The sequence below is a fragment of the Podarcis vaucheri genome (assembly GCF_965113315.1).
Source record: "Podarcis vaucheri genome assembly, chromosome: 2".
Taxonomy (NCBI): domain Eukaryota; kingdom Metazoa; phylum Chordata; class Lepidosauria; order Squamata; family Lacertidae; genus Podarcis; species Podarcis vaucheri.
The window spans coordinates 129085185-129106216 of NC_138760.1; the positions used below are offsets into that span (position 1 = coordinate 129085185).

A 21032-nucleotide genomic window follows, 5' to 3' on the forward strand; every position below is an offset into this window, starting at 1 on the left:
CCAATGGCCCATCTTGTCTAGCATCCTGTTCTCACAGTGGCCAACCAGATACCTGAGGGGTGGAGAGTCCAGAGCCAGATATATCAATGGCCTCATTCACTATAAAAATACAAGACCACCATTTCCAGAGGGAATAGCTGCATTTCCACTGAACCTTCGCTCACGAAGCTGTGCATGTTTTCCTATTTTATTGTATTATCCACAGCCATCTATATCCCAGGGAGCGGGGAATTGGTTATGTTCTGCATTTTTAACGTAAACAACAAAATCATACTGAAGAATTTTTTTAAAAAATATTTTTTAAAAATTACTTTTCCAATATACACCCAATAATAGCCAAATCCATGCCAGAGCGAGAGCCAGGTACCAGGATGAACTGCGAGTGAAGCCCGTTCCCCCCGTCCCTGGAAGGAATTTGTAATGATGATTTGCCCTCTGTTATCCTTGTTTTTCGTTCACTGACGATCCCCCGCTGTCATGGGGGCAGCCTCCATTAAGGCAGGTGGGACCAGAAGCCCCGTGCCGAACATTTTCGAACCCCAGAAGCTCTTGTTTATATGTCCATTTTTCTAGAAGGACAGATTCCCATGCTTTCATGTGGCAGTAAGTGATCATAGAATCAGAATCATAGAGTTGGAAGAGACCACAAGGGCCATCGAGTCCAACCCCCTGCCAAGCAGGAAACACCATCAGAGCACTCCTGACATATGGTTGTCAAACCTCTGCTTAAAGACCTCCAAAGTAGGAGACTCCACCACACTCCTTGGCAGCAAATTCCACTGTCGAACAGCTCTTACTGTCAGGAAGTTCTTCCTAATGTTTAGGTGGAATCTTCTTTCTTGTAGTTTGGATCCATTGCTCCGTGTCCGCTTCTCCGGAGCAGCAGAAAACAACCTTTCTCCCTCCTCTATGTGACATCCTTTTATATATTTGAACATGGCTATCATATCACCCCTTAACCTCCTCTTCTCCAGGCTAAACATGCCCATCTCCCTTAGCCGTTCCTCATAAGGCATCGTTTCCAGGCCTTTGACCATTTGGGTTGCCCTCCTCTGGACACGTTCCAGTTTGTCAGTGTCCTTCTTGAACTGAGGTGCCCAGAACTGGACACAGTACTCCAGGTGAGGTCTGACCAGAGCAGAATACAGTGGCACTATTACTTCCCTTGATCTAGATGCTATACTCCTATTGATGCAGCCCAGAATTGCATTGGCTTTTTTAGCTGCCGCGTCACACTGTTGGCTCATGTCAAGTTTGTGGTCAACCAAGACTCCTAGATCCTTTTCACATGTACTGCTGAAGTGAGAAATGACCCCCCCCCCCAGAGCAGCCACAAAAGCATCGAGACCCACCACACACCAGGGGCTAACCTTTTCCATAGCTGCCCCCCCTCAACTCCCTCTGTCAGCCTAATCCAGAGCGAGTCCTGTCAAATTGGACATGGACCCTAGAGTACAAATAGCAGACATGGCATGGAGACATTGAAATAGTTGGCCCGTGTGGGGGTGGGAGCAGGCCATTTCTATACAATCTCCAATCGCTGGAGATGTTCTTTCAAGATCTTGAAAGACATTATTTTCAATATCTTGTATTAAAAGTGTTGGTATTTCACAGTAAAATACACAGGTGTTGTCTGTTCAATTCAGTTCAGTTCCTTCAGGCCAGGCCCATGAAAATGAGGTCCTAAATTTGCCCCACAGGGTTGCAACCAGAGGCTGAAATAAATTTGTAATATTTACCGTATATGGGTTCTCTTAGTATTCACATAGCGTGTCCATGGCTACAGCCACAAAAGGAAAATTAAAAACCATGTAATGTTACTACTACACTACTAAATTTATTACCTGCCCTGCACCAGCAGGTCCAAGGAAGGGGCACAGCAAGTTAAAATTCAGCCTTAAAAATGAAGTTAAATTACAGTCACGGGAATAGGATGGGTGCTGAAAAGACACATCTCAAGAAAAAGATGTTGAAATATACATTTGCTAAAAAACCAGAAGCTTTTTTTGTTAGGAATGGTTGGAAATGAAATAAATAGAAAAGTTCAGAAATTATTTCTATATGCAGTGACGGCAGCAAGGATACTACTGGCCCAAAAATGGAAACAGGAGGAGCTGCCATCTATAGAAGAGTGGAGAATGAAATTAACAGACTACGCAGAACTAGATAAATTAACAGGGAAAGTCTGAAACCAACGAGATCACAAGTTCACTGAGGACTGGAGTAAATTTGTGGATTATATGGAAAGCATATGTGATGAACAAATAACGTTTGTGGGTTTACAGGAAGCTTTGTGAAGAAATATGTATAGAAACATTGTAAAAAAGGGAAGGGGGGAGTACCGTATTTTTCGCTCTATAACACGCACCTGACCATAACACACACATCGTTTTTAGAGGAGGAAAACAAGGGGGGGAATTCTGAATGAAACAGTGGATGTATCATTTTTGTGCTTCATGCTGTGGCCACAGACATGTGATCTGATGGTGAATTTGGGGTGACCCAATGCAAAGATCCTGAGGATCCATGTGGATCCATGCTCTGTAACCACGTTTTTGCACCATTGCAGCCCCAAGCAACAATGGGTGCATGATTTTTTTGGGGGGGGGCAGGCTGTAGCCATGGACATGCTATGTGATCTGATGGTGAATTTGGGGTGACCCAATGCAGAGATCCTGAGGATCCATGTGGATCCATGCTTTGTAACTGCATTTTAAGTGGGGAGGGAAGAAAAACACAGACGGGACAAGGAGCATAAGAATGCAGGAGAGGAATTTAACGGGAGGGAGGAAAGAAAGGCAAAAGTCCCCCCACCCCACCCAAGCCAGCCCTCTCTCTCCCTCTCTCCCACCTGCATGTTTTCTGGCTGCCTGCGAGGAGCAGGGAGAGGAATTAGAAGGAAGGACGCTCTGCTTTCCCCTCTGCTTGCCTGGAGGGGGGGGGGATTTGCCTGCTCTTTGTTCTGTTTGAGCAAACACAGCAACGAAACACAAGCGTGTGGGCAGTAAGACCCTGAGGCAGAATGCAGGTAAGCAGCAGCTTCCTCTTTTCAGGTTTCCCTTCTCCGACATGCGATTTGATTTTTGACTGATTTTTGTTCCTGTGCTTGCCCTAGTCGGCTCCAGGGACCACACATTCGCTCAATAACACGCACTGTAAGAAGCATTAGTAGGGTAATATTCATAAGAATGTAAGAATGGCCAGTCTACCTGACTAACCTAGATTCATTAAATCCAATGGGTCTACTCACAGTAGGGCTTGATTACATTAGAACATAATCTGCGAAACAAACAACATGAAACCATCTGGTAAAGCCACCATTACATGCAAGAGTTTTATAGCATGCAAATTTAACAATTGATAAATGCATACATTCCCCCAGCTAAACTTCAAAGAGTCTTCTTATTTAAAGCTTCCTGCATACCCAGTTGTGTGTAGCATTTAAATTTAACGGAAATACATAACTACCAACCCAGAGGGGAATTCTAGGGAGCAGGCTGCTGTGGTCTTAGATGCAGGTGTTTGGGATCTACGACCCAAACAGGAAATTAGCCATGAAATCTAACAGCAATGCTTTCTAATCTCTGTGTGTGTCCCAGGGAAGCGATTAAGTTACAGGAAAAAATGAAAAAACAAACCTGCAGTGAAGATGAATCTAGTGGAGAATTTTCTCTGCTCACCAACATTTCCAGAAAGTATTCAGAAGCATACATTAGGAGAAGATAGCCATTCTGCTAGTAGCCATTGAAAGACTTGTCCTCCATTAATTTATCTAACCCTCTTTTAAAATCATCCAAGTTGGTGGCCATCAGAACATCTTGTGAGAGTGAATTCTATCATCCAGCTATGTGCTGGATGCCCTTTACCTTCCTGCTGAACAGTCGCAGGGATTCGAACCGCCGACCTTCTGATCGGCAAGCTATTTCCCTCCCGGAACTGCAATTCCAAGAGTGGTTTATCAGTTAACCCCTCTATTTTGTAGCTCTTCTGATGGCAATATCTAATGACGAAAGGGGAAGAAAGTGCCCTCACCTAGTGAAATATACTCAGAGTCGCAAGGTGATTTCATGCTCTTTATTCAGCTCATAGTGGTGAGGAGGAATGAATGAGAGTCCCCTCACAGTATCTGCTTTATATACATTATTTACACAATGGGCTGCACATGATTGGCTAATTCCGGAATTCTACTGTAAGCCAATCAGGTTGTGGATTCACTTCTATCTGGAGAAGGATTGGGTGGTTCCTGCCAACCAATCATACTGCTGCATTGTTCTAGGACCAATCAGACTGCTGCATTCTGAATCCTATTGTTCTAGGACCAATCAGACTGCTGCATTTTGGATCCTATTGTTCTAGGACCAATCAGACTGCTGTATTCAACTCAGTACATAACACCTAGAGAAGCCACTGTCTCATAATTCTCCTCCATGACATCCCTGTGCAGAGCTCTTTGGCTTGGATCTAGCAGAGCTCATTCCTCCTCTGTGAAAAACACAGCCACCTCCTCGAAGGTCACCAAACCCTGGAAGGAGAAAGAGAAAGAGGAGAGGAGAGAACTTCTCCAACATACACCATTTTCCCAGTTTGAAAGGAAAATGGATGTGCGCATTCATTCATTCAATTGCATCTGAGAACCATAAAAGGCTTCATGTGACAGAATAATTATTATTATTACAGGTCAACCTGACATAGAATCATAGAAGTGCAGAGTTGAAAGGGCCCCAATCCCCCTCCCCACTGCCCACAGAGGGAGGCACCGAGGCTGCCCCTCCATCTCTCTCCAGTTCCCCTTCCCTTACCGGAGGTGACTTCCCAGAGGATCCAGGCCGTGCCATGGCAGAGGAGGAAGAGGAGTAAACTAAACCAGCTCAGGGGCTCTCACAGCTGCTGCCACCAAGAGAGTAACTCCAGCAAGATCATTCCAGTGCCTGCAGGGGAGCCAGGAGTATGGTTTGGGGGGGGGGGGGTGAGAGGTTTTTTTTGTTCCTGTTACCGTCAAACCTTGGTTCCCGAACGTCTCCCTTTTGGAGCAATTTGGCTCCCAAATGCCAAAAACCCGGAAGTAACGGCTCTGGTTTTCGAACGATTTTCGGGAGCCGAACATGCTACGCAGCTTCCATTTTTCGATTCCTTGTATATACTATCCATGTATAAGACGGCCCCTTATTTTCAACTTCAAAAATTTAGGATAAAATATAGTCTTATGGACCTAATTTATAATGAAGAAAAGTCCCCGAGTTATTGGCACTGGCACAAGACTGGCACAGTTGATCTAAGCCAGCCTTCTGAAACTTGCTGCCAGCCAAACATCTCAGACTACACTTCCCATAATCCTTGGCCATTGCGCAAAGCGGCTGGAGCAGGATGGGAGTTGTAGTCCAACCGCACCTGGGTCGCCGGGGGCTGTTCCTAGCTGAGCAGCTGGCGGCATTATTGATTTATTGGCTTGATTGATTGATTGATTTAAAATTTGTTAGGATGCAATGGATTGCTTTGAAGTCATTTCAGCACCAGGTGGAAGAGAAAATCTCTCCCCAGATAAACGGCGGGCGGGGTGTGCACGTGCGCTTTGATCTTCCCCTCCAACAACCCCCCCTCCCCCAATTGCACATTCCCTGAGGAGGCTTCAGAGAGCATTTTGCAAGGGAGACGGTGCAGCGGTTCGGGACGCATCCTGCGGCTGCGTTGCATGGGTCAGCGCGCGCGCACACGCCTATGGATTAGGAGAAAGCCAAGAGGTGAAGCTGAAGCTCCCTATGCCCCCAGTATCCTTCAAGATCTCTCCCCCCCCCCCTTGCAAAAAAGCAAATTCTTAATTCTGTGCATTGCACCTGTTATGTACTGAGTTGAATAGGATCCAAACTGCAGCAGTCTGATTGGTCCTAGAACAATAGGATCCAAAATGCAGCAGTCTGATTGGTCCTAGAACAATGCAGCAGTATGATTGGTTGGCAGGACCCACCCAATCCGGCTCCAGAGAGAAGTGAATCCACAACCTGATTGGCTTACAGTAGAATTACGGAATTAGTCAATCATGTGCAGCCCATTGTGTAAATAAATAATCTTTGTCTCTGCACGCTCCGATCTCCTCCTCTGCAATCCGGTGTCTCCTCTTGGAATATGCAGGGAACCCCCACCCCACCCCAATTCTCTCCCCTCCTTCGTATTGCAGCGTCCTACCTCTCTAGGAAACCAGAGCTCGGTTCCTTTCCTGGAGGGCTGAATGACATCAGCTGGGTGTTCGCCCCCTTCACTCCCCCCCTTTACCCACCCACCACCCATTTGGTCGGGGTCTGGCTTCAGCAGAGGTCCCCAAAGGGAGCTGCAGCAGCCCTTGTGGGGGGTGCCAAGATCATAGTGTTGGGAAGGGACCCTGAGGGTCATCCAGCCCAACCCCTGCAATGCAAGAATCTGCAGCTACCCCTTACGGAGATCGAACCCACAACCTCGGTGTTATCAGCAGTAAAATTAAAAAAAATTAAGGTGTTAGATATATAATAAATGTTCATAAATGTACCAAGCAAACAGGTACATAAATCTATAAACCACATGTCTGAAGCAGCACAGGAAAACAGCCCTGGAACCATTTTGGCTCCCAAACTGAACAAATGATTTCTCTGCAAGGTCAAGGAAAATGGAAACACCTCCCCATTGTCTTTTCCTCCACAAATCCTGTCTTAAGGGTATGTCTGTGTATGAATAGGTTGGGCCTGTGACTTGCTCAGGAACTAAGTATTTATCATTACAAAAGACTGGCCAGGCTCCCCAGGGTATCCAATCAAGTAAGCATTAACAGATAAACTACGCACTCAGATTTCTGTTGTAGACCACCCTTTCTGCGATGCATGTATGATGTTTCTGGTGGTGGTCTTGACTCCAGGGCGGGCAATTTAAAATGTCTATATAAGGGCGGGCAGACTTGGGTTTGGGGTCCTCCTTCTGCGTGTGAAGGGGGCACCCTGTTGCAACAGTTCAATAAAGATCAGGCTTACTAGCTGCTTTGCTTCTCAATATTCTCTGGTTGGCCTCTGTTCTTTTCTCCGACCGATGGAGAACCTGCAAAGGACTCTATAAGGGCTCTTGTGTCCCCCATAAAAGAATAAGGGCAGATTTTCGTTTATTACTGCAGCTAAGCAGCTGAGATATGAAGAGGCATAACCTTTTCATTAAATTTTCAGATTTTACAAATTCTTTTAGACAACACTCAGAATAAATCTCTCCTGTCCACTGACTTCCCATCCAACCTTCCATGCTGTTCTTTTCTTACCGCATAAAGCTGTTATATTACTTCTATTTCACCCGTTATATACATTCAGTCTAACTTATTAAACTACCAATTCTCATCTGTTGCTATACTTCAGATCCTGTGCATTTAAGAACAAAATGAGGAAAGTGGAACATTGCAGTTAAAGCCTCTTGTCAAGGACATTGCAGACATTTCTACATTTGGGTGCCCTTCAGATATACCGTATTTTGCGCCCCATAGGACGCACCGGCCCATAGGACGCACCTAGTTTTTTTTTTGGGGGGGAATAAAGAAAAAATATTATCCCCCCCAGGTGTGGGGCTGGAAGAACCAGGTCGGGGAACAGCGGGAAGACGCGCTCCGCCTCCCCGCTGTCCCCCATAGGACGCACACACATTTCCCCTTCATTTTTGGAGGGGAAAAAGTGCATCCTATAGGGCGAAAAATACGGTAATGTCCTGCTTGGGGTTTGTGTGTGTTTTATATGTGAAAGATCAGAGGCAGCTCCAATGAAATGCCCTATGACGAAAAGAACAGATGGCTGTGCTTTTATGTAGAGCCCAAGTTATTTGCAGTTCTTCTTATGAAACATGAAATTTATTACGGTCAGAGACCAGCTTAAGAAACACAAATGGACCTACAGTCCCAATACCAAAACAAACATTTAAAACAATATACAACAATGGATTTTAAGTTTAAAAGTGCGATAGGCATACAAACACATAAAAACTTTGCTAGACAACCTTAAGAGAAATGACCCAGAGTCGCCCATGGATCTGAGTTTGGGAATTTTCTTAACAAACTAGATTGAATCGGGGGGGGGGGGGGGGCTGCGCCTACAGATCTGTGCGCAGAATCTGGTGACAATCCTGGTCGTCTTGTCGTCTTTGCCTAACAGGAGAAGATCGAATTTGGAGATCAGCAAGCCTCACCAGCAGGGGGTCAATGGTTTCTCTACTTCGTAAAAGGGACATCAAAAAAATATGTGTTCAGGGCTTCCTATATCCCCCAATGGACAGGCGCAAATTCTCTGGTCGTATGGGACTTTATTAAGGTTCTTCTTAATAAAAGTTAGCACTTCAGTGGAAAGGCTGAAGAAAATGAATATGTGAGAACCATTGTTGGCATCGTCTGTCTCGAAAAATAATGAAGTGTGCCTTGGGGGTGTGTGAAGTCAAGTTAGCACCTCCTGGGGACAAGCCTGGGCAGTGAGTGTGGAGATCTTCCTCTTGGCCTCGCTGATGTGGTCCTGATATGGCTCAGAAGCACGCCAAATATTTGCAGCTAAAAGCTACAAATGTTTATGTCTTATGCTGCCTATCTATACCACTGGCGTTGCCTTTATCTATAGCGTTTCGCTTGCTGTGGTTCCGCCTCACTCCCCGGTTCCTCAGATGGAACTGAAATAAATCTACATTGTCAATGGTTACAAGTACAGTGGTGCCTCGCAAGACGAAAAGAATCTGTTCTGTGATTCTCTTCGTCTAGCGGTTTTTTCGTCTTGTGAAGCAAGCCCATTGACGGATTAGCGAATTAGTGCTATTAGCGGCTTATCTGCTGATCGGATCAGCTGATAAGTGGCTTAGCGGCTTAGAAAAAGGGGGGGGGAGGAAAAAACCCAGCAGGAACTCGCAAGACATTGTCGTCTTGAGAAGCAAGCCCAGCCCATAGGAAATTTGTTTTGCGAAGCACCTCCAAAACGGAAAACTCTTTCGTCTAGCGAGTTTTCCGTCTTGCGAGGCATTAGTCTTGCGGGGCACCACTGTATAGTTTAAATGAAACGGGTAATGTTTGGCTGGCGCTTTACTTAGCCTTTGGCTGGGCTGAGCTGATGGAATGAATGCCCTAGGAACATACCCACAAAATTGTCAAGAACAAACAGAGCCCAAGATGCCCAAATCTGTATGGGAAGATCTACAGTGGTACCTTAGTTCTCAGACGCCTTGGTTCTCAAACGCCTTGGAACCCATACACTGCAAACCCAGAAGTGTTCTGGTTTGCAAACTTTTTTTGGAAGCCAAATGTGCTCCGTTTTGAGTGCCACATTTCCGTTTTGAGTGTTATGCTGAGGTCTGTCTGTCTTTGCTATTTATTTTGCGCTTTTGCGGCTTTTTGTTTTGTTTTTGTGACTGTGTGGAACCCAGTTCAGCTACTGACTGATTGATTGTGTGACTGCAGTACAGTGGTACCTCAGGTTAAGAACTTAATTCGTTCTGGAGGTCTGTTCTTAACCTGAAACTGTTCTTAACCTGAGGTACCACTTTAGCTAATGGGACTTCCCGCTGCTGCTGTGCCGCCGCTGTGCAATTTCTGTTCTCATCCTGAAGCAAAGTTCTTAACCCGAGGTACTACTTCTGGGTTAGCGGATTAGGTAACCTGAAGCGTATGTAACCCGAGGTAACACTGTACATTGTTTACTGCTTTCATTTTATGGATCAATGGTCTCGTTAGATAGTAAAGTTCATGTTAAATTGCTGTTTTAGGGGTTGTTTTTAAAAGGTCTGGGACGGATTAATCCATTTTGCATTACTTTCTATGGGAAAGCACGCCTTGGTTTTGGAACGCTTTGGTTTTGGAACAGACTTCCGGAACGGATCAAGTTTGAGAACCAAGGTACCACTGTATATGAAATACATCGTCAGAATACCAATGAACGCAGTGGCCAAGTTTGCCGACAATACTGAATCGTTCAGGACCTCCTTCAACAGGAGTGAGTGGCAGTAAAATGGCAAATGCAATTCAATGTGGAAAAAAAAGAAAAATAAAGTTTTGGGTATAGTGGTGGGGTGGGGATATTAATTTCACATATAAGCTCATGGGGTCTGAACTGATGATAACTGACCAGGAAGAAGACCGTGATGGTGACCCAGTATGAGGCAGCTGTGGAAAAGGCAAATTCCATGCTAGGGAACAAAAGAAAAAGAAAAAGCTCATCTGTAGCCTTTCACCCCCACCCCAACATTCTCAAGTGTAAAAGACACAGTTAAGAGAATAAAGAAAACCTCAAAATCTACATTTTAGCGGGATATGAATTGTTCATTTCCCCCCACCAAACTCACAAGCCCCAGACTCTGAGTTCTACATACTAGCTGTGTGCCAGGCTTACGACGCACGGGCTTGAAAAGTAACTTGTACAGTCAAGAGACCTATGAAGCTAAGAAAACTAAGAAAAAGTATTCAAATATTCATTGTAAATGGCACATCTGTATTTTTTTAAAAAGTGTTGATATTCACAATTATATGGAGAAAACAGAAGCTGAGCACTAGAGAACAATTACTGACATAACTACAACAGCAACAAAGAACGGAGAGAAGGAAAACAAGTCTGCTGAGGAGTAGAAAGTGATAGAATTTTTAAAAAGTTGAGTTCGACTGGCGTCCTTCCATTCGGTGGAGCTAGCCGCTCCACATTGCCAGGAGGGTGACTAGAGATCTGAGAGAGCCGGTATTGTTATTAACAAAACTAATGAATAGAAGCAATTTATCCTGTTTCGCTTTACCTTCAACAACTCTTTTGTGCTGGGTCAAATGTTCACATAAAGCTGTGCCCCAAATTTTACTGCACCACCCACCCTTTGTGGGCAAAGAGACCCGCTTCTGGTGCCATCGCTGGCAGCTGGTAACATTGCTAACAGGTCTTTGCGCTGGACTCTGGGATCGCTACCTGTTCCGACTGAGAACAGGGCTAGAATTGCATTATACAATCGTGCCTTGGTTTTCAAACAGCTTAGTTCCTGAATGTTTTGGCTCCTGAATTCTGCAAGCCCGGAAGTGAGTGTTCCAGTTTGCAAACTATTTTTGGAGGCTGAATGTCTGACGGGGCTTCTGCGGCTTCCAATTGGCTGCAGGAGCTTCCTGCAGCCAATCAGAAGCCGCACTTTAGTTTTCAAACATTTTGGAAGTCGAATGGACTTCCAGAACGAATTCTGTTCGACTTCCAAAGTACAGCTGTAATAACAATGGTGCCCACCTGAGAGGTGCTGGAATTGAGTTTTCCCAGCAGGGAAAAAAAGCCCTGGGGCAACCCCACCCCAGATGAAACACCAATCCTCTTTCACCACACCCCCCTCCAGCACAACGGCGAGTCCCCCTTGGCAGCATAAGGAAATTCAGCTGGTATCCGGTGCCATCTCCGTGGGCACGAGCGAGATCCTCAAACCACGCCTTTGTTCTGCTTTAGAAGCACCAAGTGCTCAAACATGTCGTCCGCCAGAGAATGTCTTTTCACGGTCATTACGTTCCCCCCTGCGCCAAAGAGGCGCTCAGCAGCGGCGCTGGAAGGCAGGCCGGTGTTGTATGCAAGGAAACTTTTCAAAATCTGCGGGAAGGCATGGAGCGAAGACAGCTCGCTGTTGGGGAACTTTAGGTACCTCGAGACCTCCTCTTCGGCAGAGTCCGATGCGGACTTCTTGCTTCGGGACTGTATCCCGAAAAACTCGTCGTCGCAGTCGACGGCGCACTCCCTCTCCGAAGAGCTCTTGACCTGCTCGGTGACCACCCTCTGGATCTCGGCTCTCAGCAAAGCTTCCATGGTACTTTTGCCGATCTCAGTGTTGCACAGATCTAACCAGTCCACCTTGAACCGCGGGTGCAAGCAGGCAGCCACCAAGAGCTTCCTCTCTTTCCAAATCGGCTCAAACCTTTTCCTTATCCCTTCCCGCACAATCTTCACCAGAGGACGGCAGTAGGTGCAATTTGCAGGCTTCTTCTCCAGCACCTCCAACTTATGGTCCAGAGCGTAGAGAGTGGGGAGCAGGTAACCCATAAACATGCCGTTTTCCTTTTGAAGGATATCGAGGGCCTGGGCCACAGGAGCGAGGATCTCACAATATTCTTGGACCACCTGGGCCTCGGGAGCTGTGATCCTCTGCAAGGAGCAGAAGTCCAGGATGGAATCCATCTTCTGCGGTGCAGTGGACAGTAGATCCCTTAGCTGCTTCAGAGCATCGTAGGTGGTACTCCACCTGGTCTTACTGGGGACCCTGAGCAAGACACCGCACTGGTCTTTGATGTACTCTGCGGTAATCGCCGATTGCTTTTGTTTGGACCACAGCTTAGAACACTTCCCCAGCAAGGAGCAAAAGTGTTTCTTGAAACCGCCCAGAGGAGAATTCTTAGAGTTGAGGACTCTCTCGATGTCTTGGGTGGCCACCAAGTTCAGCGTGTAGCTTGCGCACCTTTGGTGTGGGGGCAAGCACATTTCTTCTTCAGCGGCCCTGTATTCACCCGTGTCCAGAATGTTACAGACATCCACAAACTCCACTTCCTGCTGGTCGTTGTCCCCTTCGTCTGCTTGGTCCATGACATCCACCGCCTCCTTGTCTGTGTAGAAAGCTCTGAAGGCTTTGACCAGGTTACAGCCGTTGTCCGTGGTTGTGCATACCACTTTGTGGTGGATTTTGTACTCCACGTGGATGTTGTGCAGAGTCGTGGCGAGGTCGTAGGCGTGGTGTCCTTTCAGGCATCGGCAGGCCAGGGCGCAACACTCCCGGGTTAGGGTCTCCGGGTTGATCCAATGGGCCGTAACCCCGAGGTAGGTCTTCCTTCCATGCGTCCAGCAATCCGCAGTGGTCGCCACATGCTGTACCCGTGTCATTTTCATGGCCGCCTCCTCCCGCATGTGGTAGGCCTTCTTTTCTAGCCTCTCTTTCAGAGTCTTGGAGGACATGATGGACAGCTCCTTGCCGAGGCCCAGGCGAGCAAACTCGATGAACGAGGGCTTGTCCACCAGCTGCAGGGGCACCGTCTCCTCCACAATGAAATCCAGAAGTTTCTTATCCAGCAGTTTCTGGCTGACAGCCTCCCTGCTGGACCCCCATCTCTCCAGGGTTGCCGGCATCTTGGGAGGTCTCAAGCCGCTCGCGTCTTCCGCCTCGGAGAAGTCGTGCTTCTTTGTATTCTTCCGTTTCGCAGCCTCAAGGACTCTGAGCTGCTCTGGGTGCTGCTTCTGGAAAAGAAAAGAGCGCTACTTTATTTTTATAATTTTTTAAATTTGATTTTTTTAAAAAATATAAACATACAACAAGCATCAATTCAAAATCCGAATATCGAGATTGCTCTCAATCTCCTGAATCTCCTGACTTCCCCCTATCCATGGGTCCTAATGATAATATTTACTATTATCTACTATAATTATTATTATTATAGCCCCCCCAAAGGAAAATGAGCAAAGTCCCGACTTTGAGAACAAGAAGAACAAGAAGAACGTACATTTAGAGAAGATTGTAAAATGTTTGCTGAATATACGGAGGGAAATTGTGTTTATTTGAAAATGTGGGTCGCATTAAGATAAATTCCACAATGCAAATAAGTTTTGATGGATGTAATAATGGAACACGGAATGGTTTAGTTTATATAAAATATGGAGGTATTTATGTTGCGCAAAATGAACCATGGAAAGAGAGGAAAGGAAAACATTGATATTTTTTAAGGTTGTTTAAGTGAATATTTTAAAATGTAAAACAGAAATTTAATTTTATCTCTTTCTCTCTCCACTTCTGGCAGTGGCCAGCCAGACATTAAGGCTCAGCCTCCAATGGGCACCTACCTGCAGATGCCGTTTCAAGTTGGACGTGGAGGTTGTGGCGGCGCTCACCGTTTTCACTTTCGGCAAGCAGAACTTGCACTGCACCGTCACATTTTTGCCTTTCTGCGACACAAAACAAAAGGCGCACTCAAAGCCGAGCCACGGCAGCGGTTTGGCGGAGGTTGACGGTCTCGCCAGCAGCGCATCTTGGGCAGTGCCCTCCTCCCCGACAACCTTGCAGTCGATATTCTGGCCTTTCTGGGTCTCTGTAAGATGGAGCAAGAATAATCTCTATTGGGACAAACCTTCTTCTTCCTCCACCTTTCCCTGACCGGAGAAAGTGATCAGGGGATTCTGTTGAGATTCCTGGTATCGATGACTGTTGATATTTGTGTCCCGGTATTGGCTGAGCAACTTCACCCCACTGAAGCCCTCGCAGCACCACCCCGACCTCAGTACAGTGGTGCCCCGCAAGACGAATGCCTCGCAAGGCGGAAAACTCGCTAGACGAAAGAGTTTTCCGTTTTGGAGGTGCTTCGCAAAACGAATCTCCTATGGGCTTGCTTCGCAAGACGAAAATGTCTTGCGAGTTCCTGCGGGGTTTTTCCCCTCCCCCCTTTTTCTAAGCCGCTAAGCCACTTATCAGCTGATCCGATAAGCTGATAAGCCGCTAAAAGCCGCTAATAGCGCTAATCCTCTAATTCGTCAATGGGCTTGCTTCACAAGACGAAAAAACCGCTAGACGAAGAGAATCACGGAATGGATTCTTTTCGTCTTGCGAGGCACCACTGTAATAATAATAATAATAAATAATAATAATTTATTATTTATACCCCACCCATCTGGCTGGGCTTCCCCTGCCACTCTGGGCGGCTTCCAAAAGAATATTAAAATACATCAAACATTAAAAGCTTCCCTAACAGGGCTGCCTTCAGATGTAAACACAAGACAGACAGGGACTCTTGCCGGGAGGTGGTTCAATTAAGTTATGGGATGTATGCAGCCGTTGCCACCGCCAATATTTGGATTTAATCTAACAAGCCCAGATATCGTCCCACAGTTTTTGTTAACATCATAATCTTTCCCAAGACGTCTCTTAAAAGCGGTACCTGCCACCATATGTGGTGGAACTACGAAGTTATCCGTGAATTTTGGAATAACATTTATAGTGAATGTAAAAATACTATTCAAACTCACATTTCTAAAAAGACCAGAAATTTTTCTATTAGGTATATTACCAATGGGGAAAAAAAAAATAAGACCATTGTTTATGTACGCAATTACGGCAGCCACAATAACAGTGGCAAGAAATTGGAAGAACGAAATCTTACCAATGATTACAGAGTGGCAAATTCTTATGATAGAATAACTGCAACTAGCAAAATTGACTGGAAAAATTAAGAGGAGTGTCAAACCCCGAGGTATATAGGGAATGGAAAAAAATTATAGAATACTTTAAAACGTACCGTACAAACAATAAGATACTTGCAGAAATAGAGTGATACTGGTAACCAAGAATTACATAAAATATAATAGTGGAATGTGTATATATATATATATATATATATATATGTATACACACACACACACACACACACACACACACACACGCACAACCCCCCCCCAAATAATATGAATCTGTGCAAGGAATACAGATAATATAAGTAGTATAATGAGAATTATTGGAAGTTATATATTTTAATCTGTCATATAAGTGTAATATATTGTATTTGTTTATGTTTGTTTCTTTATCTTTACTTATTTCATCGTTTCTATTCATTTGCATCATTTTCTGTTTTATATGTTATGTAACTCGTGTATATTTGTCTATGTGAAAATTAATAAAGATTTTCTAAAAATAAAATAAAATTGGTACCTGCCCATCTCGTCACTTCCTCCGAGCCCCACCTAATTGGGTCTTCTTCTTTCAGCCAAGACATCAAGTCCGGTTTGGGGATTTCTTTCAAAGAAACAAACAGGCTAGTTGCTTCCAAGGACAAAATATATTCCATGTCCACCCATTGCTATAGCCTCCTCCCAAAAAGCCCAGAGGAAAATGCATTGATCTCCAGCTGAATGATAGGATCCAGCAGGATTCACCTGGCTAATAATAATAATAATATTATAATAATAATTTGTATACCACCCTTCATCTGAAGATCTCAGGGCGGTTCACAGCATAAAAATACAAGGTGAAAAAACACAAAATACAAAATAAAAACAAGAACGAAACAAAATAATACCCCCCCACACACAAAAAAATTAAAAGGATACAGGATGTTAACCACCCAAATGCCATGTTAAAGTTGCAGGAAAGCTGGTACATTTGACCATGTGGTCTCCCATCAGAAGAGATTCTCTTTGTGAGGAGAGTCCTTTGGATCACACCAAAAGCCTGTCTCGTTCAGCGTCCCCCAGGAAGCCCAAAAGACATAAGGCAACAGCCCTCAAGTGCTGTCCTCTTGCAGCCAGAGAGCTTTCTCTTTCATGAAACCATCTGTTCTGCTTTTGCAACATCCCAAAAAGGCCAACTGGATCCATATGGGAATCTCACAAGGAGGAAGTAAAGGCAATGGCCCCTTTCAGCTGCTGGTGCTCATGATTAGTCATCATGATTAGTAGCGAGAGCTTTACCTTCCATCAGTTTGCTTAACCCTATTCTTCTCCCCACCGGAAGAACGCATAGCCTGAGAAGTTAACCCAGCGGGTGATACTGCTGCCCCCTGGTGGTGGTGCAGCGGTAGGGTTACCTGGGGAGGCGCAAAGAGGCGGGCGGAGGAACGGGGTGGGGTGGACAATGGAAGTGTAAATGCCTATCAGGCTTTGAAAAGTCGGTACCCATCAATCTTGTTGAATTAGTTAAGCTGAATACCGTACAGTGGTACCTCTGGTTGCGAATGGGATCCATTCCGGAGGCCTGTTCACAACATGAAAAGAATGCAACCTGCAGCGGCGTGTCTGCGCATGCGCGGTTGCGATTCGCTGCTTCTGCGCATGGGCGGGACGTCGTTTTTGCGCATCTGCGCATGCGCAGAAACCCGGAAGTAACCCTTTCCGGTACTTCCGGGTCGCCGCGGGACATAACCTGAAAGAACGTAACATGAAGCGGACGTAACATGTGGTATGACTGTAGTTTAAATTGGATTTTGAATAAATGTGAAATAACACAATAAAATTCAAAACCATGCATTGCAAGCTGCTATTATGAATAATGCTTTTCATAGGGTAGGGGGCACTGGGGACGTGTTTGATGTAACCCAAGGGAGCAAGAGCCCGCCAAAAGTTTGAGAACCACTAAGTTAATCTGTCAGAAATGATAACACACTGGAAATGGCAATTTATTCTATTCCCAGACCAAAAGCTGAACACCTGCTGATGTCTCTTCTTCTTTCGGATCCTGGGGAAACGGGTCCTCTCCTTCTTCCCAGCAGGAGCTAACATCTGATTCTTTCGAGGAGACAAAAACAAATGCTTCTGATCACAAAATAGTAATAGTAATTGTAAGTTATTATTTGTACCCCACCCATCTGGCAGGGTTTCCCCAGCCACTCTGGCAAACCAGAGCAGCGCACAGAAATGCTGTTTACCTTCCCACTGGAGCGGTACCTATTTATCTACTTGCACTTTGACATGCTTTCGAACTGCTAGGTGGGCAGGAGCAGGGACTGAGCAACGGGAGCTCACCCCGTCGCGGGGATTCAAACCACCGACCTTCTGATCGGCAAGCCCTAGGCTCTGTGGTTTAACCCACAGTGCCACACGCGTCCTTACTTTCCAGTTTACGATTCAGATATATATATATATATATATATATGTCTGGAGGCGGGGGAGGGGTGGGAGCATCCTTACCCAGAGAAGTCACTGTCTCATAATTCTCCTCCATGACCTCCCTGTGCAGAGCTCTTTGGCCTGGATCCAGCAGAGCCCATTCCTCCTGGGTGAATTGCACAGCCACCTCCTCAAACGTCACCAGGTCCTGGAAGAGAGCAAATAATGCCAAGATTGCAGGTTGGACCCTCGTTTGGGAACAATCACATATATTCCTGCGTTGCAGAGGATCAGACTAGATCACCCTTGGGGGTCCCTTCCAACTCTACGACTCTAATAATAATAATAATAATAATAATAATAATAATAATAATTTATTTGTACCCCGCCTATCTGGCTGGGTTTCCCCAGCCACTCTGGGCGGCTTCCAACAAATATTAAAAATACATTAAAATGTATTTCAATGTGGTGCCGTGGTAAAAGTATCAGACTAGGACCCGAGAGACCCAGGTTCGAATCTCCGTCCAGCCACGATGAAGCTCAGTGGGTGAACCAGGGCTCAGCCTTCGCCTACTTCTCAGGGCTGTTGTGCAGGGGAATTAAACGAGGACCACGTAGACTCCCTGGAGGATCTAAATGCAACAACCTCAGATATGCAGATGACACAACCTTGATGGCAGAAAGTGAGGAGGAATTAAAGAACCTTTTAATGAGGGTGAAAGAGGAGAGTGCAAAATATGGTTTGAAGCTCAACATCAAAAAAAACAAAGATCATGGCCACTGGGCCCATCACCTCCTGGCAAACAGAAGGGGAAGAAAGGAGGCAGTGAGAGATTTTACTTTCTTGGGCTCCATGATTGCTGCAGATGGTGACAGCAGTCACGAAATTAAAAGATGCCTGCTTCTTGGGAAAAAAGCAATGACAAACCTGGACAGCATCTTAAAAAGTAGAGACATCACCTTGCCAACAAAGGTCCGTATAGTAAAAGCTATGGCTTTCCCAGTAGTGATGTATGGAAGTGAGAGCTGGACCATAAAGAAGGCTGATCGCCGAAGAATTGATGCTTTTGAATTATGGTGCTGGAGGAGACTCTTGAGAGTCCCATGGACTGCAAGAAGATCAAACCCATCCATTCTTAAGGAAATCAGCCCTGAGTGCTCCCTGGAAGGACAGATCCTGAAGCTGAGGCTCCAAGACTTTGGCCACCTCATGAGAAGACTCCCTGGAAAAGACCCTGATGTTGGGAAAGATGGAGGGCACAAGGAGAAGGGGACGACAGAGGACGAGATGGTGGGACAGTGTTCTCGAAGCTACCAGCATGAGTTTGACCAAACTGCAGGAGGCAGTGGAAGACAGGAGTGCCTGGCGTGCTCTGGTCCATGGGGTCACGAAGAGTCGGACACGACTAAACGACTAAACAACAACAACAACAAATGCAACAACAACAAATGCAACAACAACAAGTGCAACAAATCTTTGAATTAATTAAAGCAATCCCTGGGATTTCCCAGTATGCCTAGGAGACAGAAAAAGGAGATTCCCCGATTTCTCTCTTCCCACCCGCCCCACGCCCACCCCAAAAAACTCTGGTGCGTGTAAAGCTGCGCTCCTTCACCCCCATCAACCGCTTTGCACCCGGAGCCGCGCCTCCCCAGAACATCCACGCTGGCCTGCCTTGCAGGAGCGTCGTGCAATGCAAAGAAGGCAAGATCTGGCATGCTCCCCCCGACCTTTCTTGCATTGCACCCTGAACTCTTCTCTCTCTTCTGGCCCAGCTCCTCTTCGGGAGGAAAACTCGCGAGGAGGCCACCTCCCTGAGCGCCTTCACAATGGACCATAGGGACAGGGAAGGACGCCGCGCCGCCTTCACCTCCGGCTCCCATTCAAACGAGGAGCAGCAGCAGCAGCTGTTTCCTTTGCGCTGGCCGCCTGCGAATGGGAACCCGAAGTGTCTCAGCGATGCCCGTGGGTGGCATTGAGAAAGGCGCTCTGGTTATTGGGGAGGGAGGGAGCCGGGCTCTGAGATCTCTTGGCTAAGGCTTTGCAAGGGAGGCAGAGGAAGACAAAAGAAGTGCCTGTTTTTTGTGAAGAGTTCAGCAAAAAAGCCTTCTAGGTCAGGCCAAAGGGGACGCATCTGCTGTATCTGAAAAGACTTGTACTATTTGCACATGGCAAATAGTGTTCCTTGGTGGTACTAGATGTTTTCGGTGCAAAGGTGGGGGGCTGGGAATAATAATAAATAATAATAATTTTTTATGTATACCCCGCCCTTCCCGGTTCAGAAAACCGGGCTCTGGGCAGCTAACAACAAAATTAAAACACTTAATTGATGCAACAAAAAATAGCATAAAATACAGTATAAAACGTGAATAAGTCCAGAAATCAAAGATTGATTTAGGGGGGAAATCCATCCAATAAACATTAGATGATCACCAGGGTTAGCTGGCTAAATTAGTCCCATTTGCGCCAGTGAGGAGCATAGCTGTCAACTTTCAGGGATCAGCAGCCTCACCTGTCCCGGGGACAGTCTATGGGATATCTAACAATCCGGGGTAGCAGCGGGAAATGACCCTGGAATAAGGGTATTTCCCGCAAAAAAACGGGAGGAGTGACAGCTATGGCGAGGAGACCAGGGGAGAATTAGCTGTGGGATCCCAGAGTGGGTAATCTTCATAAAAAGGGGAGGGGGAAGGAAGGAAGGAAGGGGAATAAAAGATCAGGTTAAGTTCAAATTGAAAGCCAGGCGGAATAGCTCTGTCTTACAGGCCCCGCGGAAGGAAGTTAAATCCTGCAGGGCCCTGGTCTCATGGGACAGAGCATTCCACCAGGTTGGAGCCATCACCGAGAAGGCCCTGGCCCTGGTGGAGGATAGTCTGACTTCCTTAGGGCCCGGGACCTCTAAACTATGATTATTTATGGACCTTAAGGTCCTCTGCAGGGCATACCAGGAGGTGTCTCATTCCCCCTGAAATGGACTGGACTGGGTTGGATTAAGTTGTCAGACAGCAGACAATATTCATTTTTGGGAGATGCAAGCTCATTCTGGACACCGTTCAGAATCACAACGAATCCCCCACATTCAAAGTCAGGTGTTGCCCTCGCCCAACCTAAACTGAAGGCTACTCTGCTGCCCCTACACACTTTCCAAACTCATTTTTAGGTTAGCGTTGAAGAACAGCCCATCCAGTGATCAGGTTCTTGGGGGTGGAAGGGCAGGTAAACCTGGTCTCATAAAACAGGCACTGGAGGGAGGCAATAGCATGCCTTGAAAGACCTACACTGGCTCCCAGCACATTTCCGAGCACAATTCAAAGTGTTGGTGCTGACCTTTAAAGCCCTAAATGGCCTCGACCCAGTATACCTGAAGGAGCGTCTCCACCCCCATCATTCTGCCCGGACACTGAGGTCCAGCACAGAGGGCCTTCTGGCGGTTCCCTCGCTGCGAGAAGCCAAGTTACAGGCAACCAGGCAAAGAGCCTTCTCGGTGGTGG

At 46.2% G+C, this 21032-nt stretch overlaps 1 protein-coding gene and 1 long non-coding RNA gene across 3 annotated transcripts; both read right to left on the minus strand.

Moving 5' to 3' along the window:
* Nucleotides 1–3885: 3885 nt before the first annotated feature.
* On the minus strand, nucleotides 3886–5603 carry LOC309527458. Its single transcript, XR_014217239.1, has 3 exons — nucleotides 4800–5603; nucleotides 4396–4522; nucleotides 3886–4032 (listed from the first exon to the last, which is right to left on the minus strand). It is a non-coding gene; the product is annotated as an uncharacterized lncRNA (long non-coding RNA).
* Nucleotides 5604–10430: 4827 nt separating this feature from the next.
* Nucleotides 10431–19440, minus strand: LOC309527279 (E3 SUMO-protein ligase ZBED1-like). 2 transcript variants are annotated; one of them, XM_082213976.1, is made up of 6 exons: nucleotides 19272–19440; nucleotides 17622–17748; nucleotides 17142–17219; nucleotides 15649–15732; nucleotides 13794–14038; nucleotides 10431–13193 (listed from the first exon to the last, which is right to left on the minus strand). In XM_082213976.1, exons 1-6 carry the CDS (start codon nucleotides 19422–19424, stop codon nucleotides 11400–11402), a joined length of 2481 nt encoding a protein of 826 aa, XP_082070102.1. In that variant the 5' UTR covers nucleotides 19425–19440; the 3' UTR covers nucleotides 10431–11399. The 2 variants fall into 2 exon arrangements, with proteins under 2 accessions (XP_082070102.1, XP_082070103.1); XM_082213977.1 differs by having other exon boundaries at nucleotides 19216–19375.
* Between the last annotated feature and the right edge of the window lie 1592 nt (nucleotides 19441–21032).